General features: G+C 42.2%; 1 protein-coding gene across 4 annotated transcripts in view; it reads right to left on the bottom strand.

Moving 5' to 3' along the window:
• Positions 1-583: 583 nt before the first annotated feature.
• Positions 584-26,730, bottom strand: part of EIF2AK2 (eukaryotic translation initiation factor 2 alpha kinase 2) — a 52,720-nt gene continuing 26,573 nt past the window's right edge. For 2 of the 4 annotated variants that reach the window (XM_063695442.1, XM_019020593.4), the window contains exons 11-17: positions 20,449-20,571; positions 16,654-16,812; positions 14,107-14,287; positions 8,900-9,028; positions 3,377-3,478; positions 1,660-1,713; positions 584-1,581 (exon numbers count right to left, since the gene is read on the bottom strand). In XM_063695442.1, coding sequence (XP_063551512.1) covers positions 1,459-1,581; positions 1,660-1,713; positions 3,377-3,478; positions 8,900-9,028; positions 14,107-14,287; positions 16,654-16,812; positions 20,449-20,571 — 871 coding nt within the window. In that variant the 3' untranslated portion in view covers positions 584-1,458. 4 annotated transcript variants of the gene reach the window in all.

The following is a 26,730-nucleotide window of genomic DNA, read 5'->3' as shown; positions in this document are numbered from 1 at the left end:
TCCTCTCTACTCATCTAACACCCTGGCATATAGTTGGAAGGCCCACTGGGCTGTCACTTCTAGCCCTGTCCTCAGCAGAAAGCCATCTCACCCTTCCCGATGGACTATTTTCTGTTTTTAGCTACTGCCTTACAGCACGGTTGTCTTTAAAGCGGTTATTACAATAGATACAAAATGTATTTAAGATAAAATGTATAACTATGCAGCAAACACTAGTGGACCTACCATCCAGCTTAAGGAAGTTACCACTACCTTTGAAAGTCCATTTCCCCAATCACATCATTCCCCTCCCTCAAAGATAACCACCATCCAGAATTTAATATTTCTCATTCCCTTCCTTCCCATTGTTGTCTCATCACATTTGTTGGGTTTTTTATACAAAATGATTTCGTTTTGCATGCTCTGGAACTTTATATAAATGGAATTATTCTGCATATATTTTCTGAAAACCTGCTTTGTTCCCATAACATTATGTTTCCGAGAGTTGTATTGTGTTACGTTATTACATTTAGCTGTAATTCAATTGTTTTCAATACTATATAGTACTCCTGTGTGTGAATATAATTTTTTTAATCCATTCTTCTTTTGATGGGCATTATGGTTGTTCCCTGTTCTTTTGGCTATTATAAACAGGGTTTTATGGACATTCTTGTAAGCACGTATGTAGGAATAGAATTGATAGCTATGTGGGTATACATGGATTCAACTTTACTAGATAATGTCAAATTGTTTTCCAAAGTGGTTGTACATCACTTTTTTTTTTTTTTTAATGAGTACCATATTTCTCCAGCTGGCTTGTAAGCTATGTGAGGCAGAGAAAGATCTTACATTTTTTTGGCCTAAAAGCAGTAGAAATTTAATAAATAGATATGAATTGATTGATTCATTAATAGTATAAAAAGAAAATTTGGGGGCGGTTTTTCCATCTTTAGAACAAAGAGATGAGGCTGGGTGTGGTGGCTCATCCCTGTAATCCCAGCACTTTGGGAGGCCGAGGCAGGCAGATTACTTGAGGTCAGGAGTTTGAGACCAGCCTGGCCAACATGGTGAAACCCTGTCTCTATTAAAAATACAAAAATTAGTTGGGTGGGTGGCACATGCCTGTAATCCAGCTACTCAGGAGGCTGAGGCAGGAGAATCACTTGAACCCAAGAGGCAGAAGTTGCAGTGAGCCAAGACTGTGTCATTGCACTCCAGTCTGGGCAACAGAGCGAGACTCTGTCTTTAAAAAAAAAAAAGAGAATAAAGAGATGAGCCAGGAAAAAGTAAAATGTAAGAATGTTTTTGAAGCAAAAAGAAGAAAACCTTTCTGTTTCTGCAGAAAGATTAGTAAAAACAGTAAAAAAATTAAAGGAAACATTGAAATAAAATGTAAATATCTATTGATATTCCCTAGCAGATTTTAGATAATTTAACGAAAACTGCATATCAGAAGCAGGATACTTTTTCAGAAGGGCTCTAACATGTGTGTCGTTCATTTTTCTCTGGGCTTTTCTTCCACACAGCCAAGGTCCTTAGTATTTCAGATGTGTTAGGTCGATCCTCAGGTTTCTTTGAGAGTAATTTCTGTAGAAGGGTTTTCTGCAATGACAGTGAGAGTCAATAGTAAGAAATAAAACATTGAAATAAATAAAATTCTGATGATTTTCAAGTGCTTACTTCTTTTTTATCAAATATATCTGAGATGATGCCATCCCGTAGGTCTGTGAAAAACTGAAAAAAAAAATGATAGGTGTATATTAGGAAATTATTTACTTGGGAGGAAAAACAGAACTAAAGGCTGAGGAATACCTGAAATGTAGGATATTTCCAGATTTTTGGGAAAGTCCTTTAGCCAAGAAGCAAGCAGGATTCCCTCTCTCCTACACTACCCCCAATCTAATAACCATCCTTGCATTACGACATGAAGTGTTAAGTGCATCATCTTTACAATCTCCCTTCATGCATTTTGGAACCCTAAGTGATAGGTACTTCTAACTGTTTTACAGAGGATAAGGTTATTGACTCCAGGAAAGTTCCCTTTCCTGAGCTTAAGAGTAGGATATCCAGCTGGGTGCAGTGGCTCACACCTGTAATCCCAACACTCTGGGAGGCCGAGGCGGGTGGATTGCCAGAGGTCAGGAGTTCGAGACCAGCCTGACCAACATGGTGAAACCCCATCTCTACTAAATACAAAAAAATTAACCACGCATGGTGGTGCACGCCTGTTGTCCCAGTTACTTGGGAGGCTGAGGCAGGAGAATTGCTTGAACCTGGGAGGCAGAAGTTACAGTGAGCCAAGATCGTGCCATTGCACTCCAGCCGGGGCAATAAAAGTGAAACTCTATCTCAAAAAAAAAAAAAAAAGAGTAGGATATCCACTTGCCTACTGCCTTTAGTGACTCCCCACTGTCTAAGCAAGAAGATCCACATTTTTTCCTCAAGTTAGCCCAACCTATCTTTCTAGCCTCACCAACCACTACTTCCTTGTAACTTATATACTCCAATACAACTTACACTGCCTGCTGTCCCCAAATACACTCTGTACATTCCCGCCTCCATGCTAGAATCAACTTTTCTGTTTTGGACTATTAGAAGCCAACAGATCCTTCAGAGCCCAGCTTAGATGTCTCCATGAAACCTAAGTCCCTACAGCTGGAAAGATCTCCCTCCCAGCTGCTTCCACAGACTTCATGCCTTCTCCTAAAATGCTTATGGCATTCTCTTATATTATCTTCCCTTTTAGAAAATAAGCTCCTTGAGAACAAGGCTTTATTCATTTATTTATTTAGAGATGGAATGTCACTCTGTCACCCAGGCTGGAGTGCAGTGGTGTGATCTTGGCTCACTGCAACCTCCGCCTCCCAGGTTCAAGCGATTCTCCTGCCTCAGCCCCCTGAGTAGTTGGGATTACAGGTGTGCGCCACCACACCCAGCTAATTTTTGTATTTTTAGTAGAGATGAGATTTCACCACGTTGGCCAGGCTGGTCTCGAACACCTGACTTCAAGTGATCTGCCTGCCTCGGCCTCTCAAAGCTGGGATTACAGGGGTGAGCCACCGCGCCCAGCCAAGGCTTGTTTATTTTTGCAACCCTTATAGCACTTAGCACAGTGTCTTACACAAAGCAGTCAATCAATAAAATGTTACTGACTGACAAGTCTTACAAGTCTTATGAGATGTACTACCTTCCAGGGAAGATCAAAGTTTTTGGTCTTTAAGAAAGTGTTTGGTCTCTGCCAAACCTTGAAAGACAGAAAATTCATATTTCATTTGCAGTCAGATACTAATATGCTCAAGCCCATCCTCACATGAGGGCAAGAACTGTCTGCAGCAGCACTCTGAAGGTGGTAGTCAGTAATTTTTCTTGTTTAATCCTTTCTTTGAGATAATTTTACCTTTGATGTTTCAAAAGCAGTGTCACATACATGAAGAAGTTCAGCAAGAATTAGCCCCAAAGCATAGAGGTCCACTTCCTTTCCATAGTCTTGCGAAGAAATCTAAAGAGACCAAAATAGATTTACCTTTGTTACGCTCCTTACATAAATATCCAGCCTTCTAAAGCCCAAAAAAGTTATTTGACCAAAACATCTTACACCACAAAACAATGTCTATTTATTAGCAAGATCTGTGGAGTCTGACTGCCTAGGTTCAAATCTGTACTGCCGAATAGCTGAATCCTCTGTGTAAATTAACGATCAACATGGGAATAATCTCAGTTATAAAACGAGGATAACAACAGTATCAACCACAGAGTTTGATTGTGAGAGTGAGATGCAGCAGGTAAAGCAGTTAAAATAGCACCCAGTAGGCGGCTTGCATTGCAACTGTTCATAGCGTATTTATTCACAATATTCCATAACTGGAAACAACTCAAAGGACCACAACAGAAGAATGGATAAACATGTTGTGGCATATTCATACAATGGACTACAACTCAGCAATAAAAAGGAATTCTCTGCCGGTATGAGCAACAAAGTTTTTCCAGAAGATATTATTTTGAATGAAGAAATTAAATACAAAGAGTACCTACTGTATGATTCCATTCATATGAAGGTCAAAAACGGGAAGAACTAAGCTATGGTGATAGAACTCAGAGTGCTGGTTGCTTCTGATCAGTGGTGAGGAGGCACTGACTGGAAAGGAGCTTGAAGGAGCAAAATGTTCTATATCTTTATAGGCTTATAAGTTACAGAGGTGTACGCATTTGTCAAAACGAAAAAATATACACTTAAGATCTGTGCATTTTATAGTGTATAAATTGTTCCTCAACAAAATGTTGCCTTTTTTTTTTTGAGACGGAGTCCCGCTGTCACCAGGCTGGAATGCAGTGGCGTGGTCTCGGCTCACAGCAGCCCCCACCTCCCAGGTTCAAGCAGTTCTCCTGCCTCAGCCTCCAGAGTAGCTGGGACTCCAGGCACGTGCCACCACGCCTGGCTCATTTTTGTAGTTTTGTATTTTTGTATTTTTTTTTTTTTAGTGGAGATGGAGTTTCAACATCTTGGCCAGGCTGGTCTCGAACTCCTGACCTGAGGTGATCCGCCCACCTCAGCCTCCCAAGGTGTTGGGATTACAGGCGTGAGCCACTGCACCCAGCCAACAAAAGGTTTTTAAATGGAAAAAAAAAACCACACACACATAATAAAAAGTAAAGTACAATGATGAATGTTTTTAACCAAATAGTGTGAGGGCAGCAATACAGGATGCAGGAGATACTGAAAGCAGCGGGAGGTTAAAGAGAGCCACTGGCCTATTGTGTTCTATATTTTTTATGCCAACTGGCTCCCCAAAAGGAAAAAGTGCATGCCTTCTCCATTCTAGACTCTCAAACCATCAGATAGCTCAGTATATTTATTCTTGGATGACAAAATAGTAGAGACATTTTGAGAGCTGTATTGTCAGCAAAATAATCTTTAACGGGCATTTACAAATCAGAAATTAAAATAGGATAAACAACCCAAAAGGTGAAAAATAAAAGCAATCAACCCAAAAAAAATCACATTCAAATAATGAGACTATATATGAGACAAATATTTAAAACTCAACAGCTGTACACCCATGTTCATCCGCAGCATTATTCACCACAGTCAAAAGGTGGAAGCAACCTAAGTGTCCATTGATGGATAAATGGACAAACAAAATGTGGTGTATACATACAATGGAATTCATTAGTCAGCCTTAAAAAGAAATTCTGACATGTTACAACATGGATAAATCTTGAGGATATTATGCTGAGTAAAATAAGCCAGTAACAAAAGGGTAAATACTGTACGATTCCACTTACATGAGGCATCTAGAATAGTCAAATATACAGACAGAAAGTAGAATGGTAGTTGATTGGGCTGTAGGGAGAGGAGAGTAGGAGTTCTTTAACGGGTGTAAAGTTTCAGTTTTGCAAAATGAAAAGTAATCTGTGGATGTATGGTGGTGATGAAAGCACAACAATGTGAACACATTTAACGCCACTAAACTACACTTAAAAATGGTGAAGGTGGTAAATTTTATGTTTGTATATTTTACCACAATTAAAAATAAAGATATATATTTTTAAAATTAACGGCTACACTAATAACAAATTAGAGATATGGAATTTCTTTTCTTTTTTTTTTTTTTTTCTTCAGATGGAGTCTCATTCCTGTTGACCAGGCTGCAGTGCAATGGCACGATCTCAGCTCACTGCAACCTCCACCTCCCGGGTTCAAGCACAGAATCTCATTTTAATAGCAAAATGCAATACAGATTCTGGAGAAAGCTTCAAAAATATAAACAATATGACCAGGTGCCGTGGCTCATTCCTGTAATCCTAGTACTTTGGGAGGTCAAGACAGGTGGATCGCTTAAGCCCAGGAGTTCAAGATCAGCCTAGGCAACATGGTGAAACCCAGTCTCTGCAAAAAATACAAAAAAAAAGTAGCCAGGTGTTGGTGGTTTGAGCCTGTGGTCCTGGCTACTGAGGGGGCTGAGGCAGGAGGATCACCTGAGCCAAGGAGGTCGAGGCTGCGCAGTGGTGAGCTATGATTGTGCCACTGTACTCCAGCCTGGGTGAAAAGCAAGACCCTGTCTCAAAAAAAAAAAAAAAAAAAAAAAATATATATATATATATATATATCATAATAAATCTCTCTCTCCCTCTCTCTCTATATATAGATAGATTTTGAACAGTATAAAAGTGGCTTTGAGGTAGGTTGTATGATTGCCCCCAATGCTGCACTGGCCTCCTAGTGAGAGGATTACTCTTCTCCACCCTCACTGCCTTGAGCTGGGCCATGCATTTTGCTCTGGGCAATGATGTTTAGTGATGTATGCCACTGCTGAGCAGAACATGTAAAAGCCATCACAAGGTTCTGCCATTGCTTTCTGCCTTGAGGACGGCAGTGACTCAGATAGCATTTTTCCTACAGCCTGGGTCTTGGAATGAAGGAGACACTCAGAGCAAAACTGCAGCCAGACAGACTGCTGCCGACTTGTCATGTGAGCAAGAAATAGACCCTTGGTATTTTCTGCACCACTAAGAAACTGGGGTCATTTGTTACCACAGCATAGTCTGGCAAAAGCTGACTGATGGAGGACTCGAATAAGTGAGAGAAAATACCAATTTTGGAGAAGTCTCAAATATATGAAGATATCAATGTTCCTCACCTGAATCCTCAAATTTGATGCAATTGCTATCAAAACCTCAAAACCAGTTATGGAAGATGACAATGTGATTACAGAGTTCATTTGGAATTGTAAATGTGAACAGCTGAGAGCATTTTTAAATTGAAGAATAATGTGGCAGGTCCTGCTGTTCAAATACTAAAGCCTAGTTTATAATGCTACAATAATCTAAATAGCATAATATTAAAGAGAGAAATATAAAATAAATTAAGGAAACAGAACAAAGTCCAGAAACACATCTATGAATGTGTGGGAATTTTATATATGATAAAATAATATTTCATTGTGGTAAAATAGACATAACATAAAATTTACCCTTTTAACCATTTTTATGCCTACAATTCAGTGGCATTAACTACCTTCACAATGTTGTATAACCATCACCACTATCTATTTCCAGAACTTTTCATCACCCCAAACAGAAGCTATACCCATTAAACAAGAAGTTCCCATTCCTCCCTTCTTCCAGATAACCTCTGCTCCACTTTCTGTCTCTATGAATTTTCCTTAAAATAGCATTTAAATAATTAACTGCTTAACACGTAGTGATGAAGCAACTGCATATTCACATGGGGAAAATCAAGTTATATTCCTTTCTCATACATAAACAAAAGTTAATTCAAATTGCAGTTAATTTTTATGTTAGTAAAACCAAAAAATATTTTCATAATCTTGTAATAGAAGCCTCCAAAATAAAAATGAGAAACCTAGCAGCCGTATTGATAAATATGACAATTTAAAAGCTGCAGTGCTGGGTTTGGTGGCTCACGTCTATAATCCCAGCACTTTGGGAGGCCAAGGTGGGTGGATTACCTGAGGTCAGGAGTTTGAGACCAGCCTGGCCAGCATGGTGAAACCCGTCTTTACTAAAAATACAAAACTTAGCTGGGCATGGTGGTGGGCACCTATAATCCCAGCTGCTTGGGAGACTGAGGCAGGAGAATTGTTTGAACCCGGGAGGCAGAGGTTGTTGCAGTGAGCTGAGATCATGCCATTGCACTCCAGCCTTGGTGACAAGAGCAAAACTCCATCTCAAAAAAAAAAAAAAAAAAAGCTGCAGTACCACAAATGGCATTATAAACAAAGAAGTAACAATCAAGGAGAAAAATTCTATAATATAGTTAACAGATACGGGATCAACACCCAATGTAGATTAAGATTCCTTACAGATACACAAGAAAATGAGAACTTAATTATGAGAAACTGGGAAAGGATATGAGTAGAGAATTTGCAGAAAATGTTTAAGTAAATATATGAAAAGAGGGCATACCTTACTAAAAATCTGGAAAATACAAACTAAAATAGCAAGATACTCCTAATTCAACACACTACCCAAAACTGACCACTGGAGAGTATGATGATGCAGTATTCTCATACATTTTGACGGGACAGTATTATTAGAATCACTTTTTTTAGAATGACAATTAAACAGCAATTAAGTTTGAAATGCACTTGTCAATCTATTCCAATCACTTTACCTCAAGAAGTCTAACACAGATTATCATAGAATTATTTGTTCTTGAGACCCAAAATAAGGAGGAATGTCTAAGTGTATGAAGTTGTAAACAACCTAAAGAAATACCCTTCGATAAGAAAATAGTTAAATACAACCTGGGAAACATAGTGAGACCTTGTCTCTACAATAAATAAGTAAATAAATAATTAATAAAAATAAAAATAATTAGCTGGGCACAGTGGTATGTGCCTCTAGAGTCCTAGCTACTCAGGAGGCTGAGGTGGGAAGATTGCTTGAGCCCAAGATTTTGAGGCTGCAGTGAGCAATGATCATACTACTGCACTCCAGCCTGCGTGACAGAGCAAGACCCTGTCTCTAAAACAAAACAAGAACAACAACAAAAAATATTAAATTAAAAAAAATAGTTAAATTATGGTATCTCCATATTTTGAAATATAATACAGTTGTTAAAAAAAGAATGTGGCAGATCTACTTGAACTAATATGGAGAAATTATGCTATATAGTCACAAAATAACAAAATAAGTCCTTGAAAAAATGTACGCATATATATGTTTATGTAAAAAAAAATCTGGGTGTATATTTGTGTTTGTATGTTTTTATAACTCAGAAAATTATCTAAAAGGATAAAGAATAAACTGATAAGAAGAATAGGGGTAGAAAAGAATGGTAAGGAAAATTTTCAGTATATACTTCTGTACAGTTTTAATTATATAAGTAGTGCCTACTCTTTTTATAATTTTCAAAATAAAAGAAGTAAAATATAGACAGACAGGAAAGAGACCTTACCTGTTCTGGGCTCATGTATCGCAAAGTTCCCTTACTCCTTGTTCGCTTTCCATCATTTTTCAGAGATGTTACAAGTCCAAAGTCTCCAATCTTTACTTGTTTTGTATCTACTAAGAATATATTACTTGGCTATGAAAAAAAAAAATTTAACTTACATGTACCAACTTAACATACTATTACCACGTCTTAATTATATACAGAAAAGACTATTTTTATATTATTTATAAGACCTTTACCCTTACACAGGTAGCCAAAATCAGGGAATTTAATATCACTGGTCTTTAAAATGCCAGCTGAAAGAAGTCAGGATTTCTTTTTTTTTTTTTTTCTTTTGGGCCGGAGTCTCGCTCTGTCACCCAAGCTGGAGTGCAGTGGTGCTATCTCGGTTCACTGCAAGCTCCGCCTCCTGGGTTCATGCCATTCTCCTGCCTCAGCCTCCCAAGTAGCTGGGACTACAGGCACCCGCCACCATGCCCGGCTAGTTTTTTTTTTTTTTTTTTTTAATAGAGACAGGGTTTCACCGTGTTAGCCAGGATGGTCTCGATCTCCTGACCTCATGATCCACCCACCTCGGCCTCCCAAAGTGCTGGGATTACAGGCATGAGCCACCACGCCCGGCCAGAAGTAAGGATTTCTTAGCTGACACCAGAGGTGGCTCTGGGCACAGCTGCCCTCGAATATCTGAAAAGCTGTCACGTGCAAGGTGGATTCACTCTGCATGGTCCAAGGGAAAAGATCCAGGACTATAGGGTGGAAATGACCTAAAGATTAGCTTTAAAATAGCCTAATATCCTAATAGTGTTGTCCAAAGAATGGGAGTTAGACAGTTCCCCATCCCAAGATAGGGCTGAACAACCACTTGAGGAAATGTTGCAAATATGAGTCCATGATCTGATAGGGACTGAAGCAGACATCCTTAAGATCCATTCCAACTTTGAGATTCTCGGAATGGGTCCATTCCGAACAATAGTGCAGATTAGCCTGTGCAGAATTTCTCTTGGGGGTCTTTTCTCTAAGCCTCTGACAACTTCTTAACAAACACATCCCTTCCACCATGAAAGCATACCAAGTTAACTGGAAGCTAATAACTAGCTCTGAAATATTTTTATCCATGCAATTCTTTAAGCAGATTTTTTTTTTTTTAAGGGAGGTGTTTTGTTTTGTTTTGTTTTGTAAGATGGATCCTCGCTCTGTCACCCAGGCTGGAGTGTAGTGGCATGATCTCGGCTCACCACAACCTCTGCTTCCTGGGTTCAAGCAATTCTCCCGCCTCAGCCTCCAGAGGAGCTGGGATTACAGGCATGTGCCACAACGCTTGGCTAATTTTTTTGTATTTTTAGTAGAGACAGATTTTCACCATGTTGGCCAGATTGGTCTCAAACTCCTGACCTCAAGCAATCTGCTCACCTCAGCCTCCCAAAGTGCTGAGGTTACAGGCATGAGCCACCACGCCCAGCCCATAGGACGTATTGACCAATATTATTTTTGTTTGTTTTTGAGACAGTGTCTCATTTTGTTGTCCAGGATGGATTTCAGTGGCATGATCATGGCTCACTGCAGCCTTGACTTCCTCGGCTCAAGCAATCCTCCCACCTCAGCCTCCCAAGTAGCTGGGACCACAGGCCACCACACCCAGCTCTACTGACCAATATTCTAAAGACCACAAAAACAGGAAGGTAGTTGATGAGAAAATTAATATTTTGCTATTTTTGAAAAGGCTGGACTTTTAATACAATCTTAGGCTAAACACACAGACTCTACGGGATAACATACTTATGAGAGGGCCTACCTAGTAAGGACCTAAGAGGGAAGAGACCATAAACCCAGGGAAGGCTGAAGGAGGAGCTTCCGAGAAGCCAGCTTGAGATGACGGCTCATACAGCAATCAGCAGTTGGATTAGAATTCAATTAACAGTCAGATTGGAGCCTAACACCAGTAATACAGATGGAAAGCTGTAGACAGATGTGGAGTGGATGTGGAGAGAAAACATTCCTATGCTATGTTCAAGTTGCAATGTGTAGGAATATGTCAGGATTGCAAGTGAAACTGCTAGTCCCACATAAGGCTATCACCTGACTCTAAGAAACAGAAAATTGAATTTATGAAGCCATGTAAATATCTAAGCTGGATGAGGCTATCTAGTGAAAATATCACATCACTTTTTGTAGTTCATTAAAAAGAAGTGGGCAGGGCGTGGTGAGTCACACCTGTAATCCCAGCACTTTGGGAGGCTGAAGTGGGCAGACAGTGTGGGCCCATCAGTCCAAGGCCAACCTTGCCAACATGGTGAAACCCTGTCTCTACTAAAAATACAAAAAATTATCTGGGCATCGTGGCAGGCGCCTGTAATCCCAGCTACTCGAGAGGCTGAGGCAGGAGAATCGCGTGAACCCAGGAGTCAGAGGTTGCAGTGAGCCGAGATCACTCCACTGCACTCCAGCCTGGGCAACAGAGGAGACTCTGTCTCAAAAAAAAAAAAAAGAAAAAAAGAAAAGAAAAAGAAGCTGGGTATGGTGGCTCATGCCTGTAATCCCAACACTGTGGGAAGCCAAGGTCGGCAGATCACTTGAGCTCAGGAGTTCGAGACCAACCAGGGCAACATGGCGAAATCCTGTCTCTACAAAATGTCAAAAATTAGCCTGCCTCGGTAGCCTGCACCTGTAGTCCCAGCTATGTGGGGGGCCGAGGTGGGAGGATTGCTTGAGCCTAGGAGGTCGAGGCTGCAGTGAGCTGAGATCATACAACTGCACTCCAGCCTGGGCAACAGAGTGAGATCTTGTAAAACACAAAAGAAATAAAACCAATAATGCCACATTTTGTCTAATCAGTTATAATATGATTAGACAAAATATAGGGTTGTAGATCATATAAAAGGGGTGCAAACTTCACATAGGAGGCACAGGAACAGGACTGATGCTCAGGCTGAGGATGACCAGAGCCTGGGCTTTAGGAGACTGAACATTTTAGAGAGAAGCAGCCTTCCACAAGATGCCCTCACTCCAGAAACCCCTATGTCCCTTCCCAGCGCCTTTGGTCTAGTTCCTAAGATTCCAACAGGAAGTGGTAAACACTTGGAGACTTTTGTAAGAGGGGCTGTATTAGGTAAAGACCATTCTCTGGCAAAACCACCTACAGCTGCTATTTTGCAAAACACAACCCCAAAATTGTACACCTTCATTGTATCTTTTCTTAGAGGAGAGAAATCAACAACTGTAGTAGTGAGAGCCTGAAAAGTTATAGAAGATGAAAGAAGTCTCAGTATCAAAGCTTGAGGCCGGGTGCAGTGGAGCACACCTGGAATGCCAGCACTTTGGGAGGCTGAGGCAGGAGGATCACTTTGAGTCTAAAAGTTTGAGACCAGCCTCGGAAACATGGTGAGACCCTGTCTCTACAAAAAAAAAACACACACAAAAATGGCCAGGTGTGGTGGTGTACACCTGTGGTCCCAGCTATACAGGAGGCTGAGGTGGGAGGACTGCTTGAGCCCAGGAGGTCAAGGCTGTAATGAGCCGTGGTTGTGCCACTGCACTCCAGCCTGGGCAAAAGAGCAAGACCTTGTCTCAAAAAAAAAAAAAAATTAAAAATTTAAGAAGAATAATAAAGTCTGACCCTTGAGCAACTGTAGCCAGAGTAAAAACTCTCTGCAAATAGACACAAGAAAAGATCAGTCCATGACACAGGGCACACACGGTGCGGGGCATAGTTGGCAGGTAAGTGGGTAGGCACCAGTGAGAATTTTGCTAATTCATTCTGAAGACTAGGAGCTTAATGCCTACACTTCTGCATTTATTTGCAAATTATTTTATATAGAAATAATTGTGCTTATTTGTTATTTAACTATATGTATGATTTATCCCAAAGTGAAAGCATAACCAACTCTACATTTATCCTTTTGAAATAGTTCTGACAATGTTCCACCTTCAAAGAACAACTTCAGATATTGTAGAAGAGACATATTGGAACCAGACAGACTCAAAACACCAATGCATCAGACATCCAGCCCCTGGGCAGACCACGGAAACAATACCTTTTGAGGGCTACTCATTCCTCTCTGAGCCCAATAAACAACTGTGTATATGGGAACTTATTTCTCTCAAGGAATTTTTTTGTTTCATTCCTTATTCCTTGCTGTTTTAGAGGGGTGGGATAAGCAGATAGCCACATAAATAAGGTACTTCTGCCTAGAACAGAAAAAGGCAGTTCCAGAGTGATCAGGAAAGGCTCAGTAAAGGAATTACAACCAAAGGGGGCAGGCAGAAGAGTGTCCCATGAGAGAGAAGAACATGAGCAAAGGTCCAGGGACAGGATTCAGGACGGCCAGCTTGTGACAGGCTTAGGCAAGTCACAGGGAATAGGGAATGGAGGAAAGGCTGTGAAGGGCTATTCTGTCTCTCACCTTCTGTCATTTTAATGAGAAGTAAAAAATAGGGAAACTCCTTGTCCAGACCATAAAAGCCAGAGGAAAATGAAAATACTAAGGGATGATACACTTTCCCAGTCCGGGATTACCGCAATTTTCCAATCATGGGGTTGAAATGCTTAACCAAGACAGTATTATACTCTGGACCCAGTAGCTGTGACAGCCCTCGAGAGTAATGACTGAGAGATTAGGGAACCATATTCCTAAAGCCACAGTCAACAGAGTCCCCTCTGCCTCTCAAATAAGGCTGAGTCACTTAGAGGAGGCAGGAGGAACAGGGGCAGAGCAGCCAGTTGGCTGTGCCACTCACAGTAATTATTTGCATGGAAATGTTCAGATATCATTTTCTCATAACTATCAATCAACCACTATTCTAAAACTAGAGAAAAAAAATATATCTATCTTATTTTATATATATATATAATTTTTTTTTGAGACAAGTCTCACTCTTCACCTAGGCTGGAGTGCAGTGGCACAATCTTGGTTCACTGCAACCTCCACCTCCCAGGTTCAAGCGAATCTCCTGCCTCAGCCTCCCGAGTAGCTGGGATTACAGGCGCACGCCACCATGCCCAGCTAATTTTTGTATTTTTAGTAGAGACACGGTTTCACCATGTTGGCCAGGCTGGTTTCGAACTCATGACCTCAGATGATCTGCCTGCCTCAGCCTCCCAAAGTGTTGAGATTACAGGCGTGAGCCACTGTGCCCAGCTGAGAAGATATATTTTAAAATTACAATATTATATATATATATATATCAATTAATAAAGTACATTTTCCACTTACCTTAAGATCTCTATGAATTAATTTTTTTGAATGTATATAATCCACCCCTTTTGTTATTTGTTCAAAGAGTTCCAAAGCCAAAACTTTGTCTAGTTTCTCGCCTCTTCTATTTTCAATCCATTGCTCCAATGTCCCTTTATCACAGAATTCCATTTGGATGAAAAGGCACTTAGTCTTTGACCTGGGTATAAAATTCACAGTATGTTAAAAGTAACAATAAATATAAATTTATAAAAATTTTTTTACAACTTTTTAAAGTTGTTCATAACTTTTTAAAAGCTTATACTTTATCTTCTTAAGAACCCCAAAAACACTTTGGGAGGCCGAGGCGGGCGGATCACGAGGTCAGGAGATCGAGATCACGGTGAAACCCCGTCTCTACTAAAAATACAAAAAATTAGCCAGGCGTGGTGGCGGGCGCCTGTAGTCCCAGCTACTCCGGGGAGGCTGAGGCAAGAGAATGGCGTGAACCCGGTAGGCGGAGCTTGCAGTGAGCCGAGATCACGCCACTGCACTCCAGCCTGGGTGACGGAGCGAGATTCCGTCTCACAAAAAAAAAAAAAAAAAAAAAAAGAACCCCAAAACATGTCACAAAATAGAAATCTAAATATAATAAACAAATTTGAATCAAAATATAATAGGCCATTTTTTATTTCAATCATAAGTTCCCGGATGTCCAGAGCTTTATTTGTTTAGCTAATTTATAAAATATGAGCTGGGCTGGGCACGGTGGCTCACGCCTATAATCCTAGCACCTTGGGAGGCCGAGACTGGCAGATTGCTTGAGCTCAGGAGTTTGAGACCAGCCTGGGCAGCATGGCGAAACCCCACCTCTACTAAAAACACAAAAATTAGCTGGGTGTGGTGGCGCGGCACCTGTAGTCTCAGCTACTCGGGAGGATGAGGCACGAGAATCATTTGAACCCAGAAGGCAGAGATTGCAGTGAGCTGAGATCACGCCATTGTGCTCCCGCATGAGCGATAGAGTAAGACTCTGTCTCAAAAAAAAAAGAAGAAGAGGCCGGGCGCGGTGGCTCACGCCTGTAATCCTAGCACTTTGGGAGGCCGAGGCGGGTGGATCACGAGGTCAGGAGATCAAGACCATCCTGGCTAACACGGTGAAATCCCGTCTCTACTAAAAATACAAAAAATTAGCCGGGCGTAGTGGCGGGCGCCTGTAGTCCCAGCTACTCAGGAGACTGAGGCAGGAGAATAGTGTGAACCCGGGAGGCAGAGCTTGCAGTGAGCCAAGATTGCACCACTGCACTCCAGCCTGTGCGACAGTGCGAGACACCGTCTCAAAAAAAAAAAAACAAAAAAAAAAAAAAAAGAGAAGAAAAAAAAAATAAGCCACCCATTCTTTATTGCTGAAGATCTGCAATCACCATTGCTAACAGATAGAAACAGGAACATGAATACAATGCAGGAAACTAAATTTCATTATTATATAAAGTGACTTTGAAACCTTTTAATTCACCATTGATCTACTAAGCATGAAAGGCACCTAGAGATGAGAAAATCAGTTAGACACTTTATCCTTGCTGTCACGGGGATAATAGTCTAATAGGAGAGAGTAAAGGGAAAGCAAACCTAAAACAATAGGGAAGGTACTCTAAGAGAAGTGCCAACAAATTACTAAGATACATAAATTGGAGGCTTGATTTTTTTTTTTTTTTTTTGCTAACCACGTTTTATTTTTTTTCTGAATTAAGTTAGCCTCAATATTCATTTATATTCTTTGTATGTATGTCAGCTTGAAAACAGGAAGAGGTAGCCAAGAATTTGCTGAAAGCTGAAGTCCTGTATGCTGACGGTCAATAACTCCTGAACTGATGATAAAGTTCTCACTTACACGACATGGAGAGATGGAGGTGGGGCAGGAGAAAATGAATGAATGGGACCCCATTAGCCTCAGGATTTTAGTGAGAGGACTGTCCCCATAATAGGTTGGGTGACTTTCAAAGACAGATGCCAGCTCTTTAGGATCTCCAGTTGTTTGGCAATGGCTTAACTGACATAAAACATGAGGGTGCCCCCATCTCAGCTTGTGGTCTTAAAAATATTTTCACTCCCCACCACCCCAGCATAAGTGGTATAGTTACATTCCAAAGAGACCCTTTGACGGCACCACACCAATCACAGCCTAAGAGAGGGACAGAAAAGTGTTGGTAGCTGAGGAGGGAGCCCCCAGATGCAGCATCTATATGTTAAAACTCTCTTCACAAGACTACACTTACAGCCTGCACTGAAGCCGGCACGTGAACAAGGCTCTCCATTAAACAATGGAGTCAGGAAAGCTGAACCTGAGATTTTGCAGACAGCTGAGGATGTAACAGAGGGTTGTGAGAGCAAGTCTGCAGCAAGAGGAGGAGCAAGGAAGAGATTTTCACTTTCTCCTTACCTTCGGAATGGAGAGATAACAGTGTCTCTCAGAGGGAATTGTGATTATTAATCGTGATGATTAATAGCCTTATCCAGTGGCCCATACATAGTAAATAACAATTTCCTTCCATCCTATTATGGCTATGAGAATTTATTTTTAGTTACCTTGAACTATTTTTGCTGTTCTCAGGATCATAATCACTGCTCTCAAGATAATCATCACTGGTCTCAGGATCATAATCAACTCCATCCCAACAGCCATTGTAGTGAACAATATTTACATGATCAAGTTTTGCCAATGCTTTTACTTCACGCTCCGCCTTCCTAGTTAAAAGGAACAGGGAACATGGCAGTGTCAGTGTACATCCCTCATAACAACAACAAAACACCTCATGTAATAGACAACTGTCTACATTCCCTTATTAAACCATTGCTGTGGTTCTCACATAGTTTTAGAATGGAAGCCAGGACATTCAAAAGGAAAAAGTGAACATACTGAAAAAAAACATAGCAGTTCTCACTCTCAAGATAAAATAAAAGGCAGTGGCCGGGCGCGGTGGCTCATGCCTGTAATCCCAGCACTTTGGGAGGCGAAGGTGGGTGGATCACGAGGTCAGGAGTTCAAGACCAGCCTGACCAACATGGTGAAACCCCATCTCTACTAAAAATACAAAAAAATTAGCTGGGCACAGTGGCGCATGACTGTAATCCCAGCTACTTGGGAGGCTGAGGCAGGAGAATCGCTTGAATCCAGGAGGCGGAGGTTGCTGTGAGCCAAGATTGCACCACTGCACTCCAGCCTGGGCAAAAGAGCAAGACTCTGTCTCAAAAAATAAATAAATAAAAGGCAGCGACTTAATGCCAAACATCAGACAATTTAAAAATCATCTGTAGTACTCTTGAAATGCCAGTGATGTTATTTTAATTAATTCATTCATTTATTTTATTGAGACAGAGTCTTGTTCTGTCACCCAGGTTGGAGTGCAGTGGCACAATCTTGGCTCATTGCAGCCTCAACCTTCTAGCCTCAAACAATTCTCCCACCTCAGTCTCCTGAGTAGCTGGGACCACAGGAGCACACCATCACACCCGTCTAATTTTTTCTATTTTCTGTAGAGATGGGGTTTTGCCACGCTGCCCATGCTGGTCTCAAACTCCTGGGATCTAGCAATCCACCTGCCTCAGCCTCCCAAAGTGCTGGGATTGCAAGCATGAGCCACTGGACCCAGCCAGTGCAATTTTTCATAGCTAAATCATACATTATGTTTTGCTTAGATTTGTGTTAAAATCTTTGGATTTCACAAGCAAACCACATTTAGGCAGCAAGGCTAGGTAACCCAGGCAGTGTGAAGTACCTAATTCAGGATTTTCAATGTGTGGCAAATATACACAAAGAGGATAACTTATGCAGAGAAGGTGAGATGGTGGAAGGCTTTATAGGGATGTGTCGCCAAGACCTAAGAAAATTCCATGCTAAGTGCAGTAAATAAATTGGAGATTTCAAAGATGAGGAAGAATAATCATTTTACAATTTTATTTTTTAATGCAAGAAGTTTTAAGGTATATGACACAAATTTGCAAAAATAAAAAATATTACTGATACTTTGACAATCCTAAAATAATGTTATTTTAGATTCTTCCTTTTTTTTTTTTTTTTGAGACAGGGTCTCACTCTGTCACCCAGGCTGGAGTGCAGTGGCAATGTTGGCTCACTGCAACCTCCACCCCTAGGGCTCAAGCGATCCTCCTACCTCAGCCTCCCTAGTAGCTACGACCACAGGCACACACCACCACACTCGGCTAGTTTTTATATTTTTTGTAGAGACAGGGTTTCTCCATGTTGCCCAGGTTGGTCTCGCACTCCTGACCTCAAGTAATCCACCAGCCTTGGCCTCTCAAAGTGGTAGGATTACAGGCCTGAGTCACTGCACCCAGCCAGTCATTTTTTTTGAGAAGAGTCTTGCTTTGTCGCCCAGGCTGGAGTGCAATGGCGCGATCTTGGCTCACTGCAACCTCCGCCTCCTGGGTTCAAGTGATTCTCCTGCCTCAGCCTCCCAAGTAGCTGGGACTACAGGCGTACGCCACCATGCCCAGCTAATTTTTGTATTTTTGGTAGAGACAGAGTTTCACCATGTTGGCCAGATGGCCTCAGTCTCTTGACCTCGTGATCTGCCTGTCTTGGCCTCCCAAAGTGCTGGGATTACAGGCGTGAGCCACCATGCCTGGCCCAGCCAGTCATTTTTAATGGCTGCAAAACAGCCATTGATCAGGGGACAGAACAAAATATATATACTCATTTCTTTACTGCTGGATATTTTGTTTGTTCTAACTTTTTACTGTTAATGAATGACACTGTGATTTATATCTTCTTGGATATAAATCCATAATTTGAATAACATTCTTTTTTTTTTTTTGGAGATAGGGTCTCACTCTGTCACCCAGGCTGTAGTGCAGTGGTGTGACCACGGCTCACTGCAGCCTCCACCTACTAGGCTCAAATGGTCCTCCCACCTCAGCTTCTGAAGTAGCTGAGACTACAGGCGTGGCTACCACACCGGCCTAATTACTGTATTTTTTGTAGAGATGGAGTTTTGCCATGTTGCCCCAGGCTAGTCTCAAACTCCTGGGCTCAAGTGATCCACTCACCTCAGCCTCCCTAAATAGTATTCTTTTTATTATTTTTATTTTTATTTTTTTTTGAGAGGGAATTTCGCTTTTGTTGCCCAGGCTGGAGTGCAATGGCGTGATCTGGGCTCACCACAGGCTCCGCCTCCCGGGTTCAAGCAATTCTTCTGCCTCAGCCTCTCGAGAAGCTGAGATTACAGGCATGCGCCATCACACCCAGCTAATTTTGTATTTTCAGTAGAGAGGGGTTTCTCCATGTTGGTCAGGCTGGTCTTGAACTCCTGACCTCAGGTGATCCACCTGCCACGGCCTCCCAAATCATGCTGGGATTACAGGCGTGAGCCACCACACCCAGTCCCTAAATAATATTCTTAGAACTCATCCCCTAGAGTGACAAATTACGAGGTAGGGCCTATTTGGCCTCCCCTTGAATCTAAGCTGGCTTCAGTGACTTGTTTAACCAATATAACTTGATGGTAGTGATGTTCTGGAACTCCTCAGATTAGGTCAAAAGAAGCCTTGCCACTCACTCCTGATCTTTTGGATGACTTGTTCTGGGGACAATCCTTCTTGAAACCCAGCCACCAAGTTGTAAGAAGCCCAATCCCCATAGGGAGGCCATGTGGAGGTATTCTGATTGACAGTCCCAGCTGAACTTCCAGCCCACAGCCAGTGTCAACTGCTAGCCAGCTTGGATATCCAGCCTAAGATAGGCTGTAGTCAAGGTTTCAGATGACTACTGACTGCAAATCCCTCTGAGACCCCAAGTGAGAATTGTCCAGATGAGCACAATCAACCCATGGAACCATTAGAGACAACAATAAATTGCTGTTTTTAAGCACTGCATTTTGGAGCAGTGCCTTATACAATAACAGACAACCAGAGAACAATTACCATCTAGCTTTTATCTTAGACAAAATCACTTCACATCTCTGGATCTTAGTATCCTCATCTATAAAATAAGAAGGTAAGACTAGAACATCTCAAAGATCACCTATTTTGTGGGTAATGACAGGTTCTATCTGGTGCCACGGTTTTTAAAATATGGAGCATTTCATGAATTTGCATGTCACTTTAAAGCAAATGACTCTATAGCTTCATTTCTGAAGATAGCACCAAAAGGATGATCAATGGTATATCCATTTTTATTGAAATAACCACAGTAAAGTGAGATCATCTCGGAGTAAGCCAAACTCCTCTTGGTAGAATGAAATGTTTAATGAGGATCAGAAAGAAATAAATGATACCCTAATAAAGAAGAGAGAAGCATAAAAAAGAATAGTGCAGATTCAGCGTACCTTGCCATTCAAAAAAATGTAAACATTTACTACTTACTCGTTATTATATTTAACACGTTTAATAACGTAAGTCTTTCCGTCAATTCTGTGTTTTGCTTTGAAAACTTGGCCAAATCCACCTGAGCCAATTAATTCTATTTCTTTAAAATCCATGCCAAACCTTAAAGATAAAAACCACTGTTATTTTGACATTTCATGCTCAACCCCCACCCCCCCGCCTCCCCACTCCTTTCCCTTTAATGTCACTTGTGAAATGGACAATAAAACAAATTTGATTCTCTCCTTCTGAATAAGAAAGATCCACTTGGCAGAAACTCTCGACTCACAAAGAGTAGTCCTCTCACTCCTCCCAGGGCGAGTCCAACATAACATATCACCCCAGGCAGTCACAGTCAACTCCTGGCTTTTCAAAAGTCATGATAAGTCCAGGTGCCATGGCTCATGCCTGTAATACCAGCACTTCAGGAGGCCAAGGCAGGTGGATCACCTGAAGTCAGGAGTTCAAGACCAGCCTGGCCAACATGGTGAAACCCCGTCTCTACTAAAAATACAAAAATTAGCCAGGTGTGGTGGCGAGTGCCTGTAATCCCAGCTACTTGGAAGGCTGAGGCAGGAGAATTGCTTGAATCTGGGAGGCAGAGGTTGCAGTGAGCCAAGATCACACCACTGCACTCCAGCCTGGGCGACAAGAATGAAACTCCATCTCAAAAAAACAGAAAAAAAAAAAAAAGCCACGATAAAAATCCTATCACAAATACAAAATGTTCAAAGGAATTGCTATGTTGTGCTCCACAGCTACTATCATTAAGCTGTTATAAGAGAAATGGGCATACGCTCTAAGCCTGCCTAGGTTTCTACTTGGTTTTCTCTTCTCCCTCAAGCTTCGTGTTCCATCATTAAGACCTGTCAATTCTACCTCCAAAACACATTGCTGGTATCTGCCCACTTTCCTCTGCCTCCAACATCTTCACCCCAGTCCATGCTTCCATTAGGCCATAGCAGTACCTCGTTAAATGGATCCCCACTTCCTCTCTTCCCCCACTCCAATCTATGATCCATGCAGCAACTAGAGGGATGAAAACTGAGTCTGGCCATGTCTCTCTGTTGCCGAAACCCTCCAACAGCCAACCTTTGCATTCCACAAAAACAAAAAGCCCTTAAATGGCCTATAAGGTGCCAAATGAGGAGGCCCCTGCCTCCCTCAGCATCCTCATCTCATGGCACTGTGTCCCTCCTCATTGCACTCAAAGCACACACTCTTCTGCCTGTTCTCGAACTTTCACATCACCTTTTCCATCTTTACCTTCTCATATGCCCTTCCTTCCACCTAGCACCCACTGCTCTGTGCCCACTCATCCATCAGGCCTCCCCACAACTGTGACCCCAGAGAAACCTCGCCTCACCCCTGCTTCCATTTCTCTCCATGCCATTGCTTTTCTTTCACAGCTCTGACCATAGTTTGTTCCTGCAGATTTTTTTTTTTTTTTTGAGACAGAGTCTCGTTCTGTCACCCAGGCTGGAATACAGTGGTGCGATCTCCGCTCACTGCAACCTCCACCCTCCAGGTTCAAGCGATTCTCCTGCCTCAGCCTCCAAACTAGCTGAGACTACAGGTGCATGCCACGACACCTGCTAATTTTTGTATTTTTAGTACAGATGGGGTTTCACCATGTTGGCCAGGCTGGTCTCGAACTCCTGACCTCAAGTGATCCATCTGCCTCAGCCTCCCAAAGTGCTGGGATAACAGGCATGAGCCACTGTGCTTGGCCTGTTCATGTAATTGTTTATTTAAAGTCAGTCATCCCCACGAAACTCCATGACAACAGGGACCATTTTATTTGTTCCTACCATAAACCTGATGCCCAGCACAGTGCCAATTCTATATTGGGTGCTTAATAAACTTTTGATTCTGTATTGTTTTTTAAAGTTTTATATTGAATGACCCGCCCCGCTGATGCAAACAGGTCTCCATTGTTTCAGACATTTCATTTTAAATCCAAACATATTGTCTACAGCAGAGTAGACTTTTTTTCAAGTGAAATCTGATATGGAGCTAGAAAGCAGAAAACAGATACAAGTGGATCAATTCTAATTCCCGCAGAAGTATTTTTTTTAATCACTGATTTACAGGAGTACTTGTTTTCAATATTAATAAGTTGTATAGATGTCAGAGAAATCCACATAAGCATCACAAAGATCTACAATTACCACATTCCATTTGGATCTGTCTAAATATTACTTCTCCAAGAGACATGATCAATTGTGCGCCAGATAGTGCAATGTCAATTAAACTGTTCGGGTGGAAGTATAATTTAGCCTTATAATGGGCCCTCAAGAAACTTCTGTTGAATGAACAACACATCTTTAAACAAATTCTATTTCACAGTTCCATCTTTGACAGAACAGGAGCATTACCATCTTGGACAAGCACCACTACTTTAAGTTCCCCTTGATTAAAAACTGCCTAAATCCAGCCCCAAAAACAACAGCCTAATAGCTAACGTCGGCATGACCATAAACCACAAAAGACACCTCTGACCAGAAACCTTCCAAACCTCAGATAAATCCCCTCCAACCAGAGACATGCCAACCCCAAGATAACCACCCCTCTGACCAGAGACATTCTAACCCCACAATAAAACTCTCCTCCACTCAGAAACATTCTGAACCTGTGATAAGCTCTCCCTCCCTAAATCCTTAAGTACCCTAAGTCTGTAAGGGAGAATGTTCCTGACCAAAAATCGGCCAGAAGCCCCTCTCAGGTTTATTCTTCAAAATAAACCTGTCTTTGACTGTCAGCCACTTTTCATGTTTCCTTTTTATTTCTTCAACTCTTACATTTGGTGCCGAAACCCAGGATGGGTGTTGGGGGTAGAGGCTCTCTTGCAACCCAGGAAGCAGTGGGCAGTGGCAGTTCGTCCCAAGCTAACTCCTGGATCCTGAGGATCTCTGGCCACCTGTCACGTCTTTTCTCTCTCTTCACTTTTCAAGCAATTTGCGTGAGGAGGATAACTAATCTGAAGGGGACTGCGAGGCTGGGGCTGGGGCTACTCCCCAGTGGGTTCTCAAAACCCTCAGGTCTCAGGAATCCACCTCTGACTGCCTGCAACGGGTATCTTGCTCTCTAACCCTTATCCACTCTTCCTCCCTCTTCTCTCTCTCTCTTCCTCGCACGGCTCCAGTCCAGGAGGTCCTTTGCTGATTCCAACCAGAACATCCAACATCAGACACTAATCCAGCCAACTGGTAAGAATCGCCTTCCCTGGCTTTCTCACAGTACCCAGGAAAGTCAGGTCTGCTGTCCTGGTCCTTGGAGGACCAGTGGGACTAAGTTGGAAGAAATCTTGGGGACACCCAGTTTCTTCTCAGCTTAACTGTCCTCTTTACAAAGAGGATTCCAGGTCTCTGTCTTTCGTCTGGGGATGCCTAGAACAAAAACAGACACTCTCAGCCTCCTCTTATCAGTCCACATGGGTGTCAAACAATCCCACATTCCTATGTCCTCTCCACTGGACTGTCTCCTTCACAACCTCACCAAACTTGGCTTATGGGGGAGCCTAAAGCCAAAGTGTTTAACTTTGTATTGCAACACAGCCTGGCCCCAATACAAATTAGATAATGACAGCCGATGGCCTGAAAATGACACCTTTGACTTTCAAATTCTCAGGGACCTTGACAACTTTATAACCAGGAACAGCAAACGGCAAGAGGTTCCCTATATTCAGGCTTTCTTCTACCTTAAATCCCGACCCTCCTTATGTCAAGCTTGCACCCTTCATGAAATCCTTCTAATTAATGAAAACCCTGGGTCTCTCCTTCCTCTGAAACCTCTTCTCCTGAAACCCCTTTTGACCCTGCAGATGAACCCCCTCCGTACTCTCAACCCCTGCATCCATTTCTCACCCATCCAAACCCTCCATCTCTTTGGCCCCTCGTGCCCCCAAGCCTTTAGTGCCAAATCCCACCCCTCCTCCTTCTCCACCCATTACCCATTCAAAAACTACTCCAGCCAGTCAAACCACCCCTGCCATTCTCCCTCTCTGGGAAGGGGCTGGGGTTGAAGGCATTGCTCATGTTCATGTCCTTTCTCCATGTCTGATTTGTCACAGATCAAACAGTGTCTAGGATCTTTCTCTGAAAATCTCTCTGTCACAGGTAATTCCTGCGCATAATCCAATCCTTTAATTTAACTTGGCATGACATTTATATAATTCTAACCTCCACCCTCACCCCTGACGAAAAAGAGCGCATCTGGCATTTAGCTGAAACACACACAGATGAACTCCATAATAAAGCCCCTATACAAAATCCAGTGGCCAATGATGCAGTCCCCCATAGAGGCCCAGATTGGACTTGCCAACAGGGAGACAATGGCATCAGGTGAAGAGACCACATGATTACCTGTCTCTTCACGGGCATGGACAAAAATGCCCATAAGGCAGTTAATTATGAAAAGCTCAGAGAAATTACACAAGAGCACCAGTAAAACCCTGCCCTTTTCTTATCACACCTCACTGAAGCTATGCTAAAATATACCAATTTGGACCCAGAATCTAGAGAAGGTCAAACTTTTCTCTACCTCCAATTTATTTCCCAATCCACCCCAGATACTCGGAAAAAATTACAAAAATTAGAGGAGGGCCCCCAGACATCTTGGTGGGAGCTCCTAAATGCGACCTTCCATGTCTTTAACAACAGAGATGAGGAACAAAAAATTCAAGAGGACAAACATCTCCATTTAAAATACCAGATGCTTGCCTCTGCTGTCCAAAAGTCAATTATACAAAAGCCTCCTAATAACCCAAAGGGAAACTCCCCCACCTCTCCAGGAGTCTGTTTTCAATAAGGCAACCCTGGACACTGGGAAAAGGCTTCTCCTATCCCCTGGCCTCCCACCAAACCATGCCCAACTTGCAGTCTCTGGGGACACTGGACGATGGAATGCCCTCAACAGGGACACCTTCCCCATTCGGGTACCGCTCATAATGAAGCCCCCCAAACATTACAGGAGGAAATCTCTTCACTGCTGGTGCTGACAATGGAAGACTGAGGGTACCCGGCATCCTTCGCCCCCACATCTAGTGAGTCCACAAAACCCAGGTTAATTGGGACGGTATCTGGTAAGATTATTTCCTTTCTTTTGGATACTGGGGCAAGTCTACTGGCATTAACTGAATATCAAGGCCCATTAGAATGTTCATTTGTTTCTGTTGATGGCATAAAGGGCATACAAGAAACCCCATACAAAACACTGCCTCTATATTGCTCATTTCAGGGAGTCATCCTCACTCACTCTTTCTTGGTCATTCCTCATTCCCCCACTCCTTTACTAGGAAGGGACATCCTACACAAACTGGGAGGAATCATTCATTTATCAACCCTACACCAAAGCTACCCCTATTTATTATCATCTCAAGAACAGAACCCTTCCTCAGACATTCCATATCAAACAGACTTAAATCCCAAATTCCTCAGCCCTGTAAATCCCATAGTATGGAACACTGACTCCCCCATGTTAGCTACCCACCATTCTCCAATTCAAATTTCAATGAAGGATCCTAAATGTCAAATAGTGGTCCCACAATATCCCCTAATGGATTATGGGGACTCAAGTCCATCATCTCCCAACTTTTGGCTGCCAATATTTTATTTTATTATTTTACTTTATTTTTTTTTTTGAGATGGAGTCTTGCTCTTGTCACCCAGGCTGGAGCTCAATGGCGCAATCTTGGCTCACTGCAACTTCTGCCTCCCAGATTCAAGTAATTCTCCTGCCTCAGCCTCTTGAGTAGCTGGGACTATAGGTGTGTGCCACCATGCCCAACTAATTTTTGTATTTTTAGTAGACATGGGGTTTCACCATGTTGGCCTAGACTGGTCTTGAACTCCTGACCTCAGGTGATCCACCCGCCTTGGCCTCCCAAAGTGCTGGGATTACAGGCGTGAGGCACCGACCTGGCCTGGCTGCCAATATTTTAATCCCCACCCATTCTCCCCACAATACTCCTATTCTCCCAATTACAAAACGAGATGGCTCCTATAGACTGGTTCAGGATTTGCAACAAATAACTCCACTACTGTTCTGTTTGTCCTGTTGTCCCAAACCCCTATATCCTCATATTGCAAATTCTTCCCAATACTAGCTATTTCTCTGCATTAGACCTCAAAGATGCCTTTTATATTATCCCTCTACCTTCCTCCTCTCAAAACCTTTTTACTTTTACTTGGACTGATGCTGACACAGGCTACTCCCAACAACTCACCTGGACTGTCTTCCCCCAGGGGTTTAGGGACAGCCCTCACTATTTCGGTCAGGCAC

This window comes from Gorilla gorilla, chromosome 12 (assembly GCF_029281585.2).
Source record: "Gorilla gorilla gorilla isolate KB3781 chromosome 12, NHGRI_mGorGor1-v2.1_pri, whole genome shotgun sequence".
Lineage (NCBI taxonomy): Eukaryota > Metazoa > Chordata > Mammalia > Primates > Hominidae > Gorilla > Gorilla gorilla.
Note: the sequence above shows the minus strand (reverse complement) of the source record. Positions and strands in the feature narration are given on the sequence as shown.